Source organism: Perognathus longimembris, chromosome 3 (genome assembly GCF_023159225.1).
Source record: "Perognathus longimembris pacificus isolate PPM17 chromosome 3, ASM2315922v1, whole genome shotgun sequence".
In the NCBI taxonomy this organism is placed as follows: Eukaryota; Metazoa; Chordata; class Mammalia; order Rodentia; family Heteromyidae; genus Perognathus; species Perognathus longimembris.
This window is the reverse complement of record NC_063163.1, coordinates 1,391,629-1,407,986: the sequence shown is the minus strand read 5'-3', so window position 1 is coordinate 1,407,986 and position 16,358 is coordinate 1,391,629. Positions and strand designations below refer to the sequence as shown.

The 16,358-nt window shown below is 64.6% G+C and overlaps 1 protein-coding gene across 1 annotated transcript in view; it reads left to right on the top strand.

The window, feature by feature from the left end:
* Positions 1–16,358, top strand: part of Col4a2 (collagen type IV alpha 2 chain) — a 92,380-nt gene that overhangs the window by 59,495 nt on the left and 16,527 nt on the right. The window contains 14 exon segments of the mRNA XM_048341095.1: positions 6,417–6,551; positions 6,656–6,700; positions 8,426–8,542; positions 8,649–8,720; positions 9,204–9,239; positions 9,329–9,391; positions 10,776–10,811; positions 11,893–11,934; positions 12,277–12,369; positions 12,943–12,978; positions 13,132–13,182; positions 13,791–13,835; positions 15,299–15,352; positions 15,869–15,935. Of these exon segments, the coding sequence (XP_048197052.1) occupies positions 6,417–6,551; positions 6,656–6,700; positions 8,426–8,542; positions 8,649–8,720; positions 9,204–9,239; positions 9,329–9,391; positions 10,776–10,811; positions 11,893–11,934; positions 12,277–12,369; positions 12,943–12,978; positions 13,132–13,182; positions 13,791–13,835; positions 15,299–15,352; positions 15,869–15,935 (892 nt within the window).

Sequence of the window (16,358 nt, the reverse complement as noted above, 5' to 3'; positions counted from 1 at the left end):
AATATGTGAAAATATTGGAGCTTTTCAAAAATCACTTCAGTTTTAGGAGAGGGGCCCGCGAGCATGTGGGAAACGTAGATTCCCACACAACTGGCCTGATTTACTTTTTAATCTGATTATCCTTGGACTCCACAATCTTCCTGGCAGGCCAGGGATAGGCCACCTGCTGCTCTTGGAGAGCAACGGCTCTGTCTCCAGCCTGGGAGAAGGCTGCTCGGGCGAGGCTCACTCTGGTCATGGTTTCTGTGGCCTGATAATTGCAGAAGTTCCTTCTGTACGATGCTCCATTAAAATTCTTGATGGCTTGAGTAATCTCCCCAGGGCCCAGAGAATCCAATGTTCTTGAATTTGTTCCATATTCCTAATGTGTCCAGTAACCTTGTGTAGCAATCAAATTCATTCTCCAAAACATACATCCAGCTGGAGTTCAGGGCTTTAGCGAGGGTGGATTCAGGATGTCTATGCTACCAGTAGCCACTGCCCAACAAGTAACCCCCCCCCCCCCCCCGTGGCCTGTGCTCGTGACCCAGCCATGGTCTGGGCACTGGTGGCTCACTCAGGAGGCTGAGATCTGAAGATCCCAGTTCAAAGCCAACTGGGGAAGAAAGGTCTGTGAACAAAAATCAGGAAGCAGGGGTATGGCTCAAGTGGTAGAGCACCAGCCTTGAGTGGGAATAGCAAAGCAAGACTGTAAAGCCCTGAGTTTAAGCCCCAGTACTGGCACACACACACACATTAAAAAACATAGCCCACCATTTAAGTCCCTTTCGAAGACCAATTGTTAGGTGCTATGTAAATGGGAATGTTCTTTAGCATATGAGAAATTTAAATGAGATCCTAGAGCTTCTCGACAGATCAACTCACCTTGCTCCTCTTGAAACGTCGGTCTAAAGAGAATCTTTGTCTTTCGGGGCTCGGTGTGTCTTCATAACTCAAATGTTTATTAACAAGCTACAGTGAGGAGCAATACCTTTCCGGGGGTATTCAACAGTGGGATCGACCTCCACAGGAGATGTGGATCAAGTCTAACTCTTGATTCCTCGATTCAGGTGCCCATTTGTCGCCGCTCAGCCAGGGTTCCGTTTTGCAAGATGAGCGGAGAACTATCACTGAAGGGGGGGAAATGTTGCATAAATAAACATACGTTTCAAAAGGAGATGAGAAGAAGAAACTGTAGCTCCTGGGGCTTCCAACGCCTCCTAACCAAAAACATCTGCTGGACTTCCGGAATCTTCCGAAGGCCTTGGAGCCACACGCCCACACACGTCCCAGTTTTCTCCCTTCCCGTGGCGCTGGCTTCAGCAGGGCTCCGCTCTGTGAACTCCCCGTCCGTCCAGGCCGGGGTCCAGTTCCACCCTCGACCGCGGCTCCGCCCGGCCGGTGAGGGCCTGCGTCCGCCGCCAGCCAGCGGCGGGGACCCCCACGCGGGACCAGGACGGCCTGCTAGGCCGAGGCTCGGGACACGGCGGTGTTCCCTTTGTGTGCTCGTCTTCCCATGGGAACTGAAGCGCGGCTCATTTTTTTTTTTTAAAGCTTCTTCAAAGTCCTCCTTCGTTCTAGAAAATCCCCACCTGTTACTTTGCCGTCCGTGCGGACGAGCCTGGCTCCGGCGCGGTCCGACGGGCCTCGGCCCGGGCTTGCGCCGCTGGGGAAGGGGTCTTCGGTGGGTCTGTGGGTCTGGGGACGGCTGGCTGCAATCCCGGGGTCACAGGCACACACACCCCCAGCTTCCTGGGGGGTGGGGGGGTGGGGGAAAGGGGCCGGGTGCTGCCGGACGGCCTGGCTGCTGTCTGGGAAGGGAAGTCATCAGGGCGCTCGACACACACACACACACACACACACACACACACACACACACACACACACACACACACACACACACACACACACACCCGTAATGTGTGTGGTGTGTCTAGCCTTCCAGGGACGGGTGGGCTTCGCTGCTGGGCCCGTCAGGAGGGCCCGTCCCCGGGGGAGGGCCGGACGGGACGGACGGATTTCACGTGTGATCCAGCCCGCCCTTCGAGGGCACCAGTCCCCGCCCGACGCTGGGCGTGGGTCCCGGTGCGGACAGGCGTGGGACGGAGCGCGAGGGGAGGAGAAGGGTGGGGAGCTCCGCGGCACAGTGAGAAGGCGGGTCAGTGGAGGCGCCCCGGGGAGGGGTGTCATCCCGCCCTGAGCCCTGTCACCGGAGCCCTGGGGTGTCACGTGGAGGTGGCCAGGGCGTCCTCTCCACGGGCGGGCGTGGGGCCCCCACAGCCAGCAGGCGGCGAGGAGGTGGGGAAGGAGCAGAGCCCGGGGGGGGGGGGCAGAGCCCTGGGGCAGGCGATGGAGGCCACGGATGCTCTGGTGCTGCCGGGGCAGGGGCTTGGAGGGGAGGAGGAAGGGGAGGGCGAGACAGTGAGATGAGCGTTCAGGGGGCACACACCCAGGCCGGAGAGAGGCCCTCCAGGAGGGACGAGCTGTGACGGACTGGCGGGGCCGCTGTCTGCCAGGAGAGAAAGACCCCCCCCCCCCCGTTTCCCCGTCCCCCGGGGCTCCCGGCCCACCCCACAGCCGCACGAAGGCCACACACAGAGGTGGACCTCGGCCGCCGCCACACACCGGCCACACGCAGGGCCGGGCGCGTCCTCAGCAGCGAGCGGCTCGGCCTCGGCCTCAGGAACGCCAAACACCGGGCTCGTCCCGGCGGCGGAGGGCGAGCGCATCTGTGCGCCAGGCCCGCGCTCGCCCTCCCTGGTCACGGGGCGCCGTGTGTGCGTGCGTGCGTGTGTGTGTGTGTGTGTGTGTGTGCACGCGTGTGTGTTCACTTGCTCTCCCGAGAGGCCCTGCGGCGCCCTCTGTGCTGGGGAGGAGAACTGCTGCTCGCTCATCTTGTAAGGACGCCCCCGGCCCAGTCCCTCCCCACCCCGGCCCCGGGTTTCCAGTCTGCGTGGTGAGCCGAGGTCCGTCCCTCGTGCGTTGCTGTTTTTGTCATGACGGGGGGGGGGGGGGGGGGGGGGCTGTCCAGTGTGGGTCCACAGAACCCCCCTCAACGCAGACACTGGAGGGGGAATGCAGGGCACCCAGCACCCCCCCCCCCCAGGGCAGAGCCCGGTCCTTTGTTCTTTGGCCAGAGACCGGCCACCCACCCTGGCGGGTGGAGACAGCGCCCTCCGGTGGCGTCCGCCGGCACGGCACCGTGGGACTGTTCTCCAGGCCCGGATTCCCCGGGGTTCCTGGGGGGGGGGGTGGCATCTCCCAACTACGAATGCTCTAAGAGATGCAGTGGAGAAGGCTGAGCTGGGTTCCGGGCCATGGTGCGTGCGGTTTCACCTTGACCTTTAACACATAGCCAAGGTCACTCACCCACGGGGGCCGAACCCTCGGGGGCCCAATGCTCCCCGTGGGAGGAATCTTCCTCGGCAGGACGGGAGGCTCGCTCCTGCGGCCCACGAGGGGCTCATCCTGGGACCCCCCGCCCCCCAAGATGAGTCCCCGCCACCCAGCAGCCGCCCGAGCCGGGGCGCACGCTGCCCTGCCAGCCAGGCCCCCCCCCCCCCCCCCCCGGTTCCCCCAGCCTGGAGAGCATGGCGCACTGCCGCCCGGTGGCCGGCCGCGGAACTGCACGCCTCCCGCTCCGGCCGGCTCTCCCCACCCCCCACCCCCCACCCCCCCCCCCCCACCCCCGCCCAGGCTGCCGGGGAAGAGAAAGTTGAAAGTTGGACTTGAAAACCTCCCGCCAGAACCAACGTCCTTCTCGGGTAGCTTTCGGTGCAGCCCGTTGGCAAGACGCACCCCCTTCCCCATCCCCTTTAGCCCCCCGAGTCACAATGGCTTCGCCCTGTGTGTCTGCCTGGCCTGTCACCGAGGGTCCGCCCCCCCCCCCCAGAACCGCCTGGTCCCCGCATTCGCAGGAACATGTCTCCCGGAGGAGCAGGAGGAGGAGGAGGGGGGCCGCATTCCAGAGCCCTCCTCCCCCGCCCCCCCCCCCCCCCCCCGGCCTGGATCCTGGATCCCAGCCACCCTATCTCACCTATCTGATCAGATGCAGGGCCTGCCGATAGGACGCGCTTCCTCTCCGCAAACCTGGGTGGCCCGCTTGTCTTCATGACTTCATTTTACGGGCCTGGAGAGCGTCCGTTCCGTCTGAGAGTGCAGACTGATACAGCCAGATCCCCCCGCTCCCCCCCCCCACCGCCGTGGGCAGAGGCAGCCATCGGAAATTCCGCTGCCCTGGGGGGTGAGCGTCCAGGGGACCCAGGCTTTGGGGGGGGGGGGCTCCTTCCAGGCTACGCTTCAGGAACGGTGGCTGTGTAAGGGTCACCCCATCGCCAGAAGGTCAGTTACGAGCCCCGCAAGAGCACAGGTGGTGAAAGACGAAAGAGACCGAAGGAAGCAGTGAAGCCCTTTGCGGTGGGAAGAAAGGCCTCGAAAACCTACAAGGGGCAGGGGAGGTGAACTAGAGTTTGAACTCAGGGCCCCTGTGCACAGGCTCTCTACCACCTGAGCCTCTCTCTCCCTAGCTCCTGAGCAGAGATGGTTTCAAATCCCCCAGTGTTTGCGCAGGCCTGGTACACCCCCCTTCCAGCGTGGGGCTCGGCGAAGGGCGTCATCCTGCGTGTAGATCTTGTTGAAAGTACGGATTCGATCAGAGCGAAGAGGGGGCCCCAGGGCCCAACCCCCTGACCTTGTTGTTGGGGTGCCCGCGATCTGGAGGTCTCTTCCCCCCCCATGCTTTAAAGCCTTTGGGAAGTAGCAAGGGGTTCGTGGCAAAGAACGAGACCGGAGTTTGGGAAGAACAGCGCTGTCCCGAGGGGAGCCGCGGCATTCTGGGGGCGTCTCTCCCCCGTTGCTGCCGGGAGGGGAGACGGCGCCGCTCATCCGGACACCCACCGTGATCCGGGGCTCCGTGAGTGGACTCCGCACGGCCCGTCCATGTGGCCGGCTGGAAAAGGCAGAGCCAGCGGGGGCAGCCCACCCCTCATCCCTCCCCCCCGTGGTTGGTGGGTGGAAGGCCAGGCCATCCAGCCATGCAAGTGATAGCGCTGAACCCCTCCCTCCATCCTCCATCCCAGCCCTCCTTCCTCCCTCCATCCTCCATCCCATCGCTCCTCCCTCCCTCCATCCTCCATCCCAGCCCTCCTCCCTCCATCCTCCATCCCATCCCTCCTCCATCCATCCATCCTCCATCCCAGCCCTCCTCCCTCCCTCCATCCTCCATCCCAGTCCTCCTCCCTCCCTCCATCCTCCATCCCAGCCCTCCTCCCTCCCTCCATCCTCCATCCCAGCCCTCCTCCCTCCCTCCATCCTCCATCCCAGCCCTCCTCCCTCCCTCCATCCTCCATCCCATCCCTCCTCCCTCCCTCCATCCTCCATCCCATCCCTCCTCCCTCCCTCCATCCTCCATCCCATCCCTCCTCCCTCCATCCTCCATCCCATCCCTCCTCCCTCCATCCTCCATCCCATCCCTCCTCCCTCCATCCATCCTCCATCCCATCCCTCCTCCCTCCATCCTCCATCCCAGCCCTCCTCCCTCCCTCCATCCTCCATCCCAGCCCTCCTCCCTCCCTCCTATCCATCCTCTGTCTACCCCATCCCTCCTCCCTCCATCCATCCTCCATCCCATCCCTCCTCCCACTACCTCCGGCATGATGGGGTGGAAATGTGAAAGGAAGTTTACTCAGCAGACACAGAAAGCTAAGGAGACACGGGGTTCCCCAGTTGCTCTGTGCCCACATTGGGGTGTGGCTGTCGCATATGTAGGAAAGATGGACGCCCCCTTACTTTGATCTGTCACTCGATTTTCCATGTGGTAAGTTTATTATTTTTTAATGTACGCTTAGGGTTTTTTTTTTAGCTTTTATTGTGAAAAATAACATCATGAACCCTTTTTGGCTATTTTCAGTGACACTGTTTGGGAGCCAAGAATACACTGTGATGGGCCTTGTGTAGCTGTCACCATCATCCTTCCAGAATCTTCTCTCTCTCTCTCTCTCTCTCCAAACTGCGTCTCTGAACCCCATAGGCAAAACTCCCCATCCCGGCTTCCCGGGCCTCCGGCACCCGCTTCCCGTCACTGCGACCTTGGTGGGATTTCACGGTTGGAGGGGACCGCTGGGCTCTTGTAACGAGCTCCCCTCTTCCGGTTCTGCCCACGCTGTCACGTCGGGAAGTCACGTATGAGGCTGAGTGACGACTCGGGTCGTCTGGGTCGCCTTTTCTCCCGTGCCCCGTTCTCTCCCTCCGACTCCGCGCCCTCCACCCCTCGTCCGAACGCTCCTCCCCGGCCCAGGAGCAGCCGGAGCTGGCGTCGTGCTCTCCGGAGAGCCCGGCCCTCGGAGGGTGGACGGCGCTGTCCGTCTGCGCGCGGCGGTGACTGCGAGGAAGGGTGAGTCGTTTCCCGTCGTGAACCCGGACGTGTGCTCTTCCCGCAGGGCCAGCCGGGACCCGTGGGCCCCCAGGGGTTCAGTGGGCCCCCCGGGCTGCAAGGATTCCCCGGACTACAAGGTCGCAAAGGTGACAAGGGCGAGCGCGGCATCCCGGGGATCACCGGACCCAAAGGAGACGTGGTAGGCGGCCCGGCCGGTGCCCTGGGCCTCGGGGCGGGGCGGGGGGGGGGGGGGGGGGGGGCTGGGCGCTGGGGCTCGGCTTCATCTGTTCTTCCCCCCCACAGGGAGCCCGCGGCGTGTCTGGGTTTCCTGGGGCCGACGGGATTCCCGTAAGTGTTTACGTGGGGAGCATTGACGTGTGCGTGCGTGCGTGCGACCCCGGCAGCGTGCTGGACGAGAACGCTGGTGTTCGTGACGTGCCGTGCGCCGGCAAAACCCGGGGCGCAAACATCTTCACGGGCTCGGCTTCAGAACAGGCTGACTCGGTGACAGCCGCCCGCTGTTGCGTAATAAGAAACTAGAGCCGGCTGGCGGGGTGTGGGGCTCCGGGGGGCGGGGGGGGCCCTCGGAACCCCCGAACGAGCAAGACCAAAAGCGGTCAGGTCAGACGAGAGCACGGGCAGAACAAAGCCCCCTCCCCCCCCCCCGTGGTCCCCCCGGACTCCCTGCGGTGACCGCACACCAGATGAGCACAGCCAGAGGCGGCATCCGTCCATGAGAAAAATCTCAAGACGCCATAAAACGTGTTTTTGTAACCTAGTTTACTTTACTTCTTGCGGCATAAAAAAAAAATAAATCAGCGAAGGAGCCTGACTCGCAGCCTCCCCCCACCAGCGGCCTCGAGCGCCTTTCCCAGGGCCGGCTTCCCGGCGGGCTCTGACCCCGGGGGCGCGGGTGCTGATCACAACCCTGAAGCGCTGAGACTCCGAGACATCTGCTTCCTGAGCCCCGCACACAGACGCAGATGTGCCCTTCACCGGTGCGCGCCTCCCCCCCCCCGCCGGCTCGCACCGCCCACGCGCGCACGCACGCAGCACGCACGCGCGCGGGGTCACACACGGACTCACGTGTGCGTGTGCACGCCGGCAGGAGGCTCAGGTGGTGCACATATGTGTGAGTGCACGCACGTATGTGCGGATCACACACACACACACACACACACACACACACGGAAGGAAGACACCCCCCACCCTCCCGGCTACACCAGCAGGGCTGCAACCAGGGAAGAGGAGGAAGGGAGCAAGCAGACCACGAGTTGAGGCCTTCCCTTCAGGTCCTGAGCCCCCCACACAGAGAGACTGTAGGAGGGGAGAAGGCAGCAGAATAAATGGCGTGAGTCCAGGGTTGCCACGACATGGGACCTCTGTGGTCAGTGTCCCCTCTGTGGTCGGCTCAGGTGGACCCCGGGTCCACCAGAGAAACGAAGGAACGGACCGAGACAACAGCCTGCAAAGCAGGCGGGAGGAGAACCCGGCACTCCCCAGGACAGGCGGTGAAGGCGAACGAAGAAGAAAAGCACCAGCGGCAGAAAGCGAAGCGATTCCTACGATCGCACCCGCTTGTTCTCTCCGGCTCTTTAGACTCTGTCTTGGAGTCCTGGGACCCCAAGGTTTTTGTCTTGCACCTTTGTCGATCCGAGTTAAGAGAGGACGGCGTTCTTAGGAGAGGAACACAAGGGCGCAATGCCCCGGTGCCTCTGATCTTATAAAATGCTACTTATCAAAGTGCAAAGCAACTGAGAGGTGTAAGACCAAAATAAAAAGGGGGGGCACTGAAATCCAGGTGCATGACGGGAAAGCTGTCCTGTTGGCCCGGGGTGCCGTGGGCCGTTGAGACGGAGCCTCCCCTGCGTCTGTGGAGAGAGGCGCCCTGCGGGGGGGGGGGGCGGGCAAGAGGAAACCAGGAGGCGTGGACGCCTCTCGTGCCCCCGTGTCCCCCCTCCTCCCTCCCTTCCCCCATCTTCTCTCCCTCCTCCCCCCGGACTCGCGTGGAGGACGCGGTTCGGCGCGTGATCCTCCCCGGGCCGAAGCCTCATCCCCGTCTCCCTCTCCCAGGGGCACCCGGGACAAGGCGGGCCCAGGGGAAGGCCCGGCTACGACGGCTGCAACGGGACCAGCGGCGACGCGGGGCCGCAGGGACCATCCGGCTCGGGGGGCTTCCCCGGGTCCCCAGTAAGTATGAGCGTGAAGAGGGGTGGGGTTGCTTCAAATGACCGCGGCCGTGCCGCGTGCTCACAGAGATGCGTTTCTTCTCACCCTGGTGCGTTTGCTCATCTAGGGGCCCCAAGGACCCAAAGGGCAGAAAGGCGAACCGTACGCACTGCCCGAAGAGGAACGCAGCAAGTACCGGGTACGTCGGTTGTGGGAGGGGGACGGGGCCAGGGGATAGACTTGGTCACCCCACCGAGTGAACTCACCCGGAGTGGCGCGGATGGATTCAAGCTGGGGGTGGCGAGCTTGTCACCCCAGACCTTGGAAGGGAGAGTCGGGAGGGGGACGAGTTCAAGGCCAGCCCGGGTGGCATAGTTCTCACTGCTTCAACAGACAAAAACGAATGCGCTGCAGGAATGCGTAGATGAATGGGATAACCCCAAATTGTGATTTAATCTAAAAACCGACTCATTTGCACTGGGGACGTGTCAGTGAGTGGAAGGGTACCCCCTCGCCTCGTTCCCCAATCCTTGAAGCTCAACGTGAGGCGTGCTGCGTCCCCGAGCGCCCACAGGTGGCCACCGCGCCCGCAGGGACACGGGCGTGAGACGGGACCGACACGTAACTAAGTGGGACGTTGCCGAGCAATGCCCACCCCTAACCTCGCTGTGTTCCCACGCAGGGCGAGAGCGGAGAGCCCGGATTGGTTGGCTATCAGGTGAGTTCTGTGACACGGGAGTACGCCACGCACAGCTGGGGAGGCCGCGTGCCCTGTGCTCAGAGCCTGCCCTTTTTGCCCATCCGCAGGGGCCTCCTGGCCGCCCCGGACCCATCGGCCCCATGGGTCCCGTCGGAGCTCCGGGAAGACCGGTGAGTACCGCGCCGCCGACGCCGCTCGGCTGGGGCGGAGGCCCACAGAGGGGGCGTGCGGGAGCCATGGGGTCAGGACGGGCCTTCCCCCGCGCTGCTCTTGCCCTTAAGACCCAAGAACGAGCCCTCGACCTCTCTGGTCGCCCGCTCACGGCACACACGTCCAGCCTGCCTGCCTGCCGGCTGCCGGGAGATCGCTGCTGCGGGCAGCTCTGCCGGCCACGGGGGGATTCCGCCCGGCGGGATGAACCGGCGGGGTGTGGCGAGACCTTCTTCGCTCCGTGACAGCATGGCTGCTGGCTGGCCCCAGCACACAGATGGTGTCCTTTTGAGCTTTTCCTTTTCCGCTCCAACCCTAGCTCCAGTCAGGCTGCTTGTGGCTCAGGTCTCTAATCCCAGCTGCTCGGGAGGTTGAAATCTGGGGATCAAGAATCAAAGCCAGGGGCTGGGGATATAGCCTAGTGGCAAGAGTGCCTGCCTCGGATACACGAGGCCCTAGGTTCGATTCCCCAGCACCACATATACAGAAAACGGCCAGAAGCGGCGCTGTGGCTCAAGTGGCAGAGTGCTAGCCTTGAGTGGGAAGAAGCCAGGGACAGTGCTCAGGCCCTGAGTCCAAGGCCCAGGACTGGCCAAAAAAAAAAAAAAAAAGAATCAAAGCCAGCCCAGACCAGGAAAGTCCGTGAGACTCTCATGTCCGATTAACCAGCAAAAGAAAAAAAAAAAAGAAAAGAAAAAGTGGGGCTGTAGCTCATGTGGTCACGTGGTAGAGCCCCACCCTTGAGCAAAACAGCTCAGAGATAGCACCCGGGCCCTGGGTTCAAGCCCCCATGCGCGCGCACACACACACAGGTCATGGGTGTGCACCTCATCTAACAGCTTCAGATTCTCATCTGCGGATGACAGGCTGACCCCACCCCACCCCACCCCCCAGCCATCACCCTGGAATCCACTCCTTTGGGCTTACGCATCTCGCGATGCACTGAATATCCTCAGGGAGGAGGAGGAGGCCAGGGCTGGCGGCGTCAGGAAGACGCACGGCGCCAGTCGTACGCAGACCCCCGGCTTGCCGGGCTGGCCTGCAGATCCGTTCCCAGTGTGCGGGAGGGCGCCCGCCACCCAGGGCCTCGCTGCAGACCCAGCCTGGGACCCACGGGGGAGCCAGAACGGACGCCCGGGGCCGGCAGTCCAAACACACGCGCGAGTTCCGAGGCTCGGCGGCCCGGCCCTCCCTCCCTCTCCGAGGGATGACCAGCCGAGGCACGGGGGACCCTCCGCGCCCACTGCCGGGGCTCCCCGTGGAGGGGGCACGGCCTTCCCAGGGCCAGCCGGGTCCCGGGATACACAAAACAGCTCCTAAGCGGATCCGTCTGTATTTCTACAGGGACCCCCCGGACCCCCTGGACCAAAAGGACAGCCAGTAAGTTGTGGGGGTGGGAGGGGGGCACGTGAGGGTGGGGGGGGGTCCCCAGATGGCTGCGTAGTGTGGAGAGGAGGACGGGAACCGTGCTGGGAGCTCCTCAGAGTTGGTCTTGAGCACGGATCTCACGACGTGCCCGGATGTGTTAAGATGCTCCATGGCTCGTTGGCAAATCCCCTAGCGTGCGGGCCGGGCCCTGGTGCTCACGCCCGCCTGTGGCGCTCGCTGCCCAGGAGGCGGAGAGCTGCGAGTCATGCACGGCGCAAAGCCAGCCAGACAGGAAAGTCTGAGGCTCGTCTCCAGCTAACCATTAAAAAGCCTCGAGTAAGGCTGTAGCTCGCGGGGTACAGTGCCGGCCTGAGCACAATAAAAAGAGCTGAGGGACCGTGCCCAGGCCCCGAGTTCCAGCCCCGGTACCCGCACACCAGCGCACAGGAAGCGAACTCGCGCGGTCTTGCTTCCGCGTGCGGTCACACTGGGAATCTGGAGAGCTGGAGAGCCGTGAGGATCGGCGCGTCCAGCCGCCGGGGTCGGAGGGCAGCCGGGGGGAGGGCAGGGCCAAACTGCCACCAGGTCCAAACTGCACCGTGTCCACGAGGAAAGCGTCTGATCGACACCTCCCCCCCCCCCCCCGCCGTGTCGGAACCCCTGAGGTGCGGTGGGAAAAATCGGGCGGCCATCCCCGCCCCGACCCAGAGGCGGCCTTTCCCGCCCGCCTGTTCCCACGCCCGCGCCAGCCGGGCCCTGTGTCTGTGACCCCGGCCACCACCGCCACTGCCCACCCCCCGGCGGCCTCTGCGAGCGCAAACAGCCCCGCGCCCCCGGCCGAGCCACGTCCGGTGACCCGGGAACCCGCTCCCGAGGCGGGGACCCCCCCCCCCGCCGGGCACAGTGCCCCCCCCCCCCCAGGAGGGAAAGAAGAAAACACAAAAATCAATCAGAAGCTGTGTGTTCATTCCCCTGGGCTGCAGAGAGGAAGGGGGGGGGGGGGTACCCTCCGGACCCCCTCCCGCCGAGGGACCGCCGTTTTCAGTGCTGTTGTGGCCCTTGGAAAACTCACGCGAGCCATTTGTCTTCGCAGGGCAACAGAGGACTCGGTTTCTACGGCGAAAAGGGTGAAAAGGTAAAGCCGCCTTGAGATCCGTCGGTTCAAAAGACCCTGTTTTGAGCTGCGTAGAGGCCCCCACCACGCCGGTGTGCAGCCCCCCCCCCCCGTGCCGGGCCTGGCAGGCCGTCGAGCACTGCCCCCCAAGAGCCCTCCACCCCTGCACCCAGACCCGGGCCCGGGAGCTTCCGTGTGCAGGGCGGGGTTCAGGGTAGCCGGTCCCTGCCGTCCGTGCGCACACACGCTAGTCGCTAGTGTGACCGGGGCGGGGGGGGGGGGGGCGCGGTGCGTCCCGTGTCCCCCCCCCCCCCCCCCCCCGCGCTCGATGTAACAAGCACGCTTTCGCCCAACCCTGCGCAGGGCGACATGGGCCGGCCGGGACCCAACGGCATTCCGTCGGACGTCACCTTCATCGGGACCCCGACCACCACGTACCACCCGGACCTGTACAAGGTAACGGGGTCGCCGCACGCGGCTCAGGGGTCCGGGGCACCCTGTCCCGAGGGCCCAGTGCCAGGGACGGCACGGTCCCCCACCCCCCACCGCCAGCAGGGGGCAGTGGCGAGTCGGGGGGGGGGGTGGATCCCAAACAAAAGAGAAGCTGCCCTCTAAGCCCCTTTCGCCTGAGATTTCCACGCCCCCCCCCCCAAGGGCATCTTTTCCTGTTCTATTGGGACGAGGGTGGCTCTGGGGGACCTCCCGGGGTGCCCCCCGCTGGGGGCCGCTGGGCGATGACCAGGTGGGCCGTGGCTCGCGGGAGAGACAGAAGCAGCTGAGCAGGTGGAAGAAAGGCTTCCAACCGCACGGAAAAATCACGCACGGTTCCGTGCAGCCCCTGAAAACGGACGGGAGGGGCGTGGGTCGCGTTCTAGTTTGAGCTTTGAAGCTGAGGAGTCGGGGTGACCGCTGCACCCGGTTAACCGAGGTGGCTTCAAGTTTTGCCGGAAGCCTCTGGCTCGCCTGGTCCCGTGCCTGCCGAGCCGCCTCGAACCCGGGGGCGCGGCTAACGCGTCGTGTTCTTCACAGGGCGAAAAGGGGAGCGAAGGAGAGCCGGGAGTTCCGGTAAGCTCACCCCGCCGCGCCGGGGGCGGGGGGGGGGGGCCACGGGGGCCACGCTGGGCGTCGCGGGCATGGCGTCACCGGGGGAGGCGGAGCCGCCGAGCCCCGTGTCCCCGGCCGGCGGCCCCCGCGTACGCCCGCTGTCCCCTCTCCTAGGGCGTCTCCCTGAAGGGCGAGGAAGGAGTCATGGGCTTCCCGGGAGCTCGGGTGAGTGAGCCGCGCCCCGATACGGATTCCCCACCCGCCCCCCAATGCCACCCCACGCCCGGGGCGCCCCGCGGGGTGGCCGGGCCCCTCCCGGGGTGCGCCCCTCCGTGAGGCGCCCCTTCTCTTCACCCGGCACTGTTTTGAGTTCCCCGCGACTCAACGATGCTGTGCAGGGTGGCAAAGGAGCGCCCAGGAGTGCAACCCCGTTGGTAGTGTTACCACCCCGTCTCGGTGTGTCCCTCCATCTTTACCCGGTGGAAGGGGGGGCGCTCTGTGCGGATACGGATAAGATGGCCGGTCCCCTGGGAAAGTTGGGGTGACCTCGCGGCCCGGCTGGCTCCGGAGCGTGGCTCCGCTCTGCCCCCCCTCCCCCCGGTGGCTCTGCCTCCCCCGGGGCCTCGTCATCCCCCCCACCTGCTCTGCTCCACCCTCCATCCGTGCGGCGGGACGGACTTGGGGTTCCCGCCCCCGGGGCCGGGCCGACCTGCTCCGTCCGCGCTGCCCTGCAGGGCCTGTCAGCACAGAGGTCGCCTAGGTCCTCCATGGGGCTGCCGCGCAGCCTTCCGGAACGTTCCGTCTCACCGCTTCCGTGTTCTGTCCTACCCCAGGGTCTCCCCGGCCTCCACGGAGAGATCGGATCTCAAGGACAGAAGGTACGTCTGTAGCACGGAGCGCAAATTCGGGCGTCCCCCCCCCATTTTCCCGAGAGAGGCAAATTTCAGTACTAGCCAAAGCTTCTCTCAGCCTGAGGAACTTGTGAAAAGCGTTGGCGGAGCCAGGCGCCGGCGGCTCTCGCCTATCATCCCAGCTGCTCGGGAGACCGAGACCCGACGGTCGTGGCTTGCAGTCAGCCCCGGCACGTGATAGGAGAGGTCCTCGTTTGTAATTAACCAGCAAAGCAGCAGAAGTAGAGGTGCGATTTGAGCCTTCAGAGGAAAAAAAAAAAAAAAGGAAAAGCCAAGGGTCAGCACCCAGGCCATGAGTTCAAGACCCAGTACCGGCGCAAGATGTAACACAGTGTTCCTGGAGCTGCGGCCCCGGGGGCAGACCTCGGGCCTGTGTGCCGTGCGTGGAAAGTCCCCCATGCAGGCCCGGGCATCAGAGGAACTCAGACTGCCGGGGGAGGGGGGGCAGTGGGGGGCTCCACGCACCACGGCCCAGCCGAGAGCCGACCCTAGCAGGCGCAGCTTGAAGGCGTTGTGGTGACCACGCTGAGCTGGAGACCCATGGCAGCAGACCCTGTTCTCTGCCGTCCCGGGCCCGGTTCCGTCCCCGTTGCGGGCTGATGGATTCCGCCAGGCAAATAAGGCGAGGGAGCTTGAGTCCGCCCAAGTCGTGCTCTGCGGGCCGTGGAGGTGGTGGGAGAGGGCCGGGGGAATCGGGGAGTCCAGGGAGCCGTGTGCACACAGCCCAGGACGGCAAAGAGCCGTGTGCAAAGAGCCGTGTGCAAAACACTTGAGAACCAGACGCCATCCATCCCAGAAGGACCTGGTCGTACATTCGGGCCAGAAGCTTCTAGGGCTTCGGCCTGGTGACTTTCCTTCGTCTAGGCGGGGTTATTTTTCCGCCCACTGAATACCCACCATTTCTGCTTCCCAGTCTTTAGCTCCACCTGGTACAGGAAAGTCCCACAACAGAACACACTCGGGCTTCCTGGGCGCTCCCGGGGCCCGAACCCCTGTCTGCAGCAGTGGTGTGTGGTGTCCTGGTTTACCACGGCTCGGCACCCAAGGGGGTCCGTGTCTAGAATGTGTAGGACTGAAGCAGCTTTGCCCACGTGGCCTCGTGATGGAACTCACAAGGGCCGACGCCCTCAGCAAGGTTCACGGGAATCTGGGGACAGAATCCGTCTTAGAGACATTTTTAGTCAAAAAATAAAAAGGGGCGGGGGAACCTTAGGGATTGAGAGGCAGCCAAGTCCGTGGACGATTCCTTTTTCTCCGTGATTCACTTGTTCTAATCTGACCGCCTGTTGATGCGCCTCTCGTGGTTGGTTACCTTTAAGTCTGAGAGCGCGTCTTTGAGAGGGAAGCCCTAACCGGAGCAGCGGGGTTCTGGCGCCTTCTGGGGGCCCTGTGCTCAGGCTGAGCACGCCACCCCGCCGTCTCTTTTGCAGGGAGGCAGGGGTGTGGACGGCTTCCAGGGCCCCATCGGACCCAGAGGACCCAAGGTGAGCTCGGGCGGGCCCCTCCCCGCCCCGCGGAGACGCAGCCACGCGGTCCACCCTGGGCAGAGGAGACAGGAGGGCTCGGGGCCCCTGCCCTCCCTGCTCGCGGGGTGCCGGCCCAGCCCGGGGCTGCCGTGGGCCCAGTCGCTAGAGGAAGAGGCGTCCCCAGTCCTCAGGGGAGAGCGGGTCTCGCGTGCCTGCGCCCGTGTGCCGGCATGGGGGTGAAAGCCCCCCACTGCGGACTGTGGGAGAGCTGGGTGGGCGGAGGGCGGGGGGGGTCGGCCGGGGAGGGGGGCCGGGCCCGCTGATGGGGGGGGTGGGCCAGCCGGGAAGGAAGTCCCACCCGACGGCACAATCGTCGCGGCCCGGCGGACGGCCCCTGGGTAGGCCGCGGACGGCCCCTGGGTAGGCCGCGGCGGCTACCGGGACGGGCACCCGCATCTTCATTCCCGGGAAATAGAAACCTGAGCACCGCCGTGCGTGCGGGGTTGTTCTTACCTTCTTCTGCTCTCTCCCCAGGGAGAACAAGGGGAACCAGGCCCCCCGGGACCGCCCGCCTACTCCCCGCACCCTTCCCTGGCCAAAGGTCTGTGCGCTGCCCCCGTCCTGGACATGGGCCCTAGGGGGACACACGCGGGTCAACTCAGCCGACACAGCCAGGCCAGAGCACCCACGCGTAACCCCGAGGGCCAGCCTGGGGGACCGGCCCCCCCTCATCCCCCCCACCCAGCCTGGGCACAACCCCCTTCCCTAGCCCCGAATGCGTCGGCTCTATCACCGGCATGGCCATTCCGTCATTCTCCGCAGTCCCAGCATGGCAGACCTGTCCCCTGAATTAATGTCACCCTCCTTGGGAGGTGCGGGTCGTTGAGGCGTTGGGACCCTCCGGGTTGCTTTCTGTCTGCCTGGGGGGCTCTTGCCTGCCCCCCCCAACACCCGCCCCCCGCCCCGATTGTCGACGCGCCCCGCCCCCCGTCCTGTGCCACCGCGGTCGCCCTGGCGGCGGTCT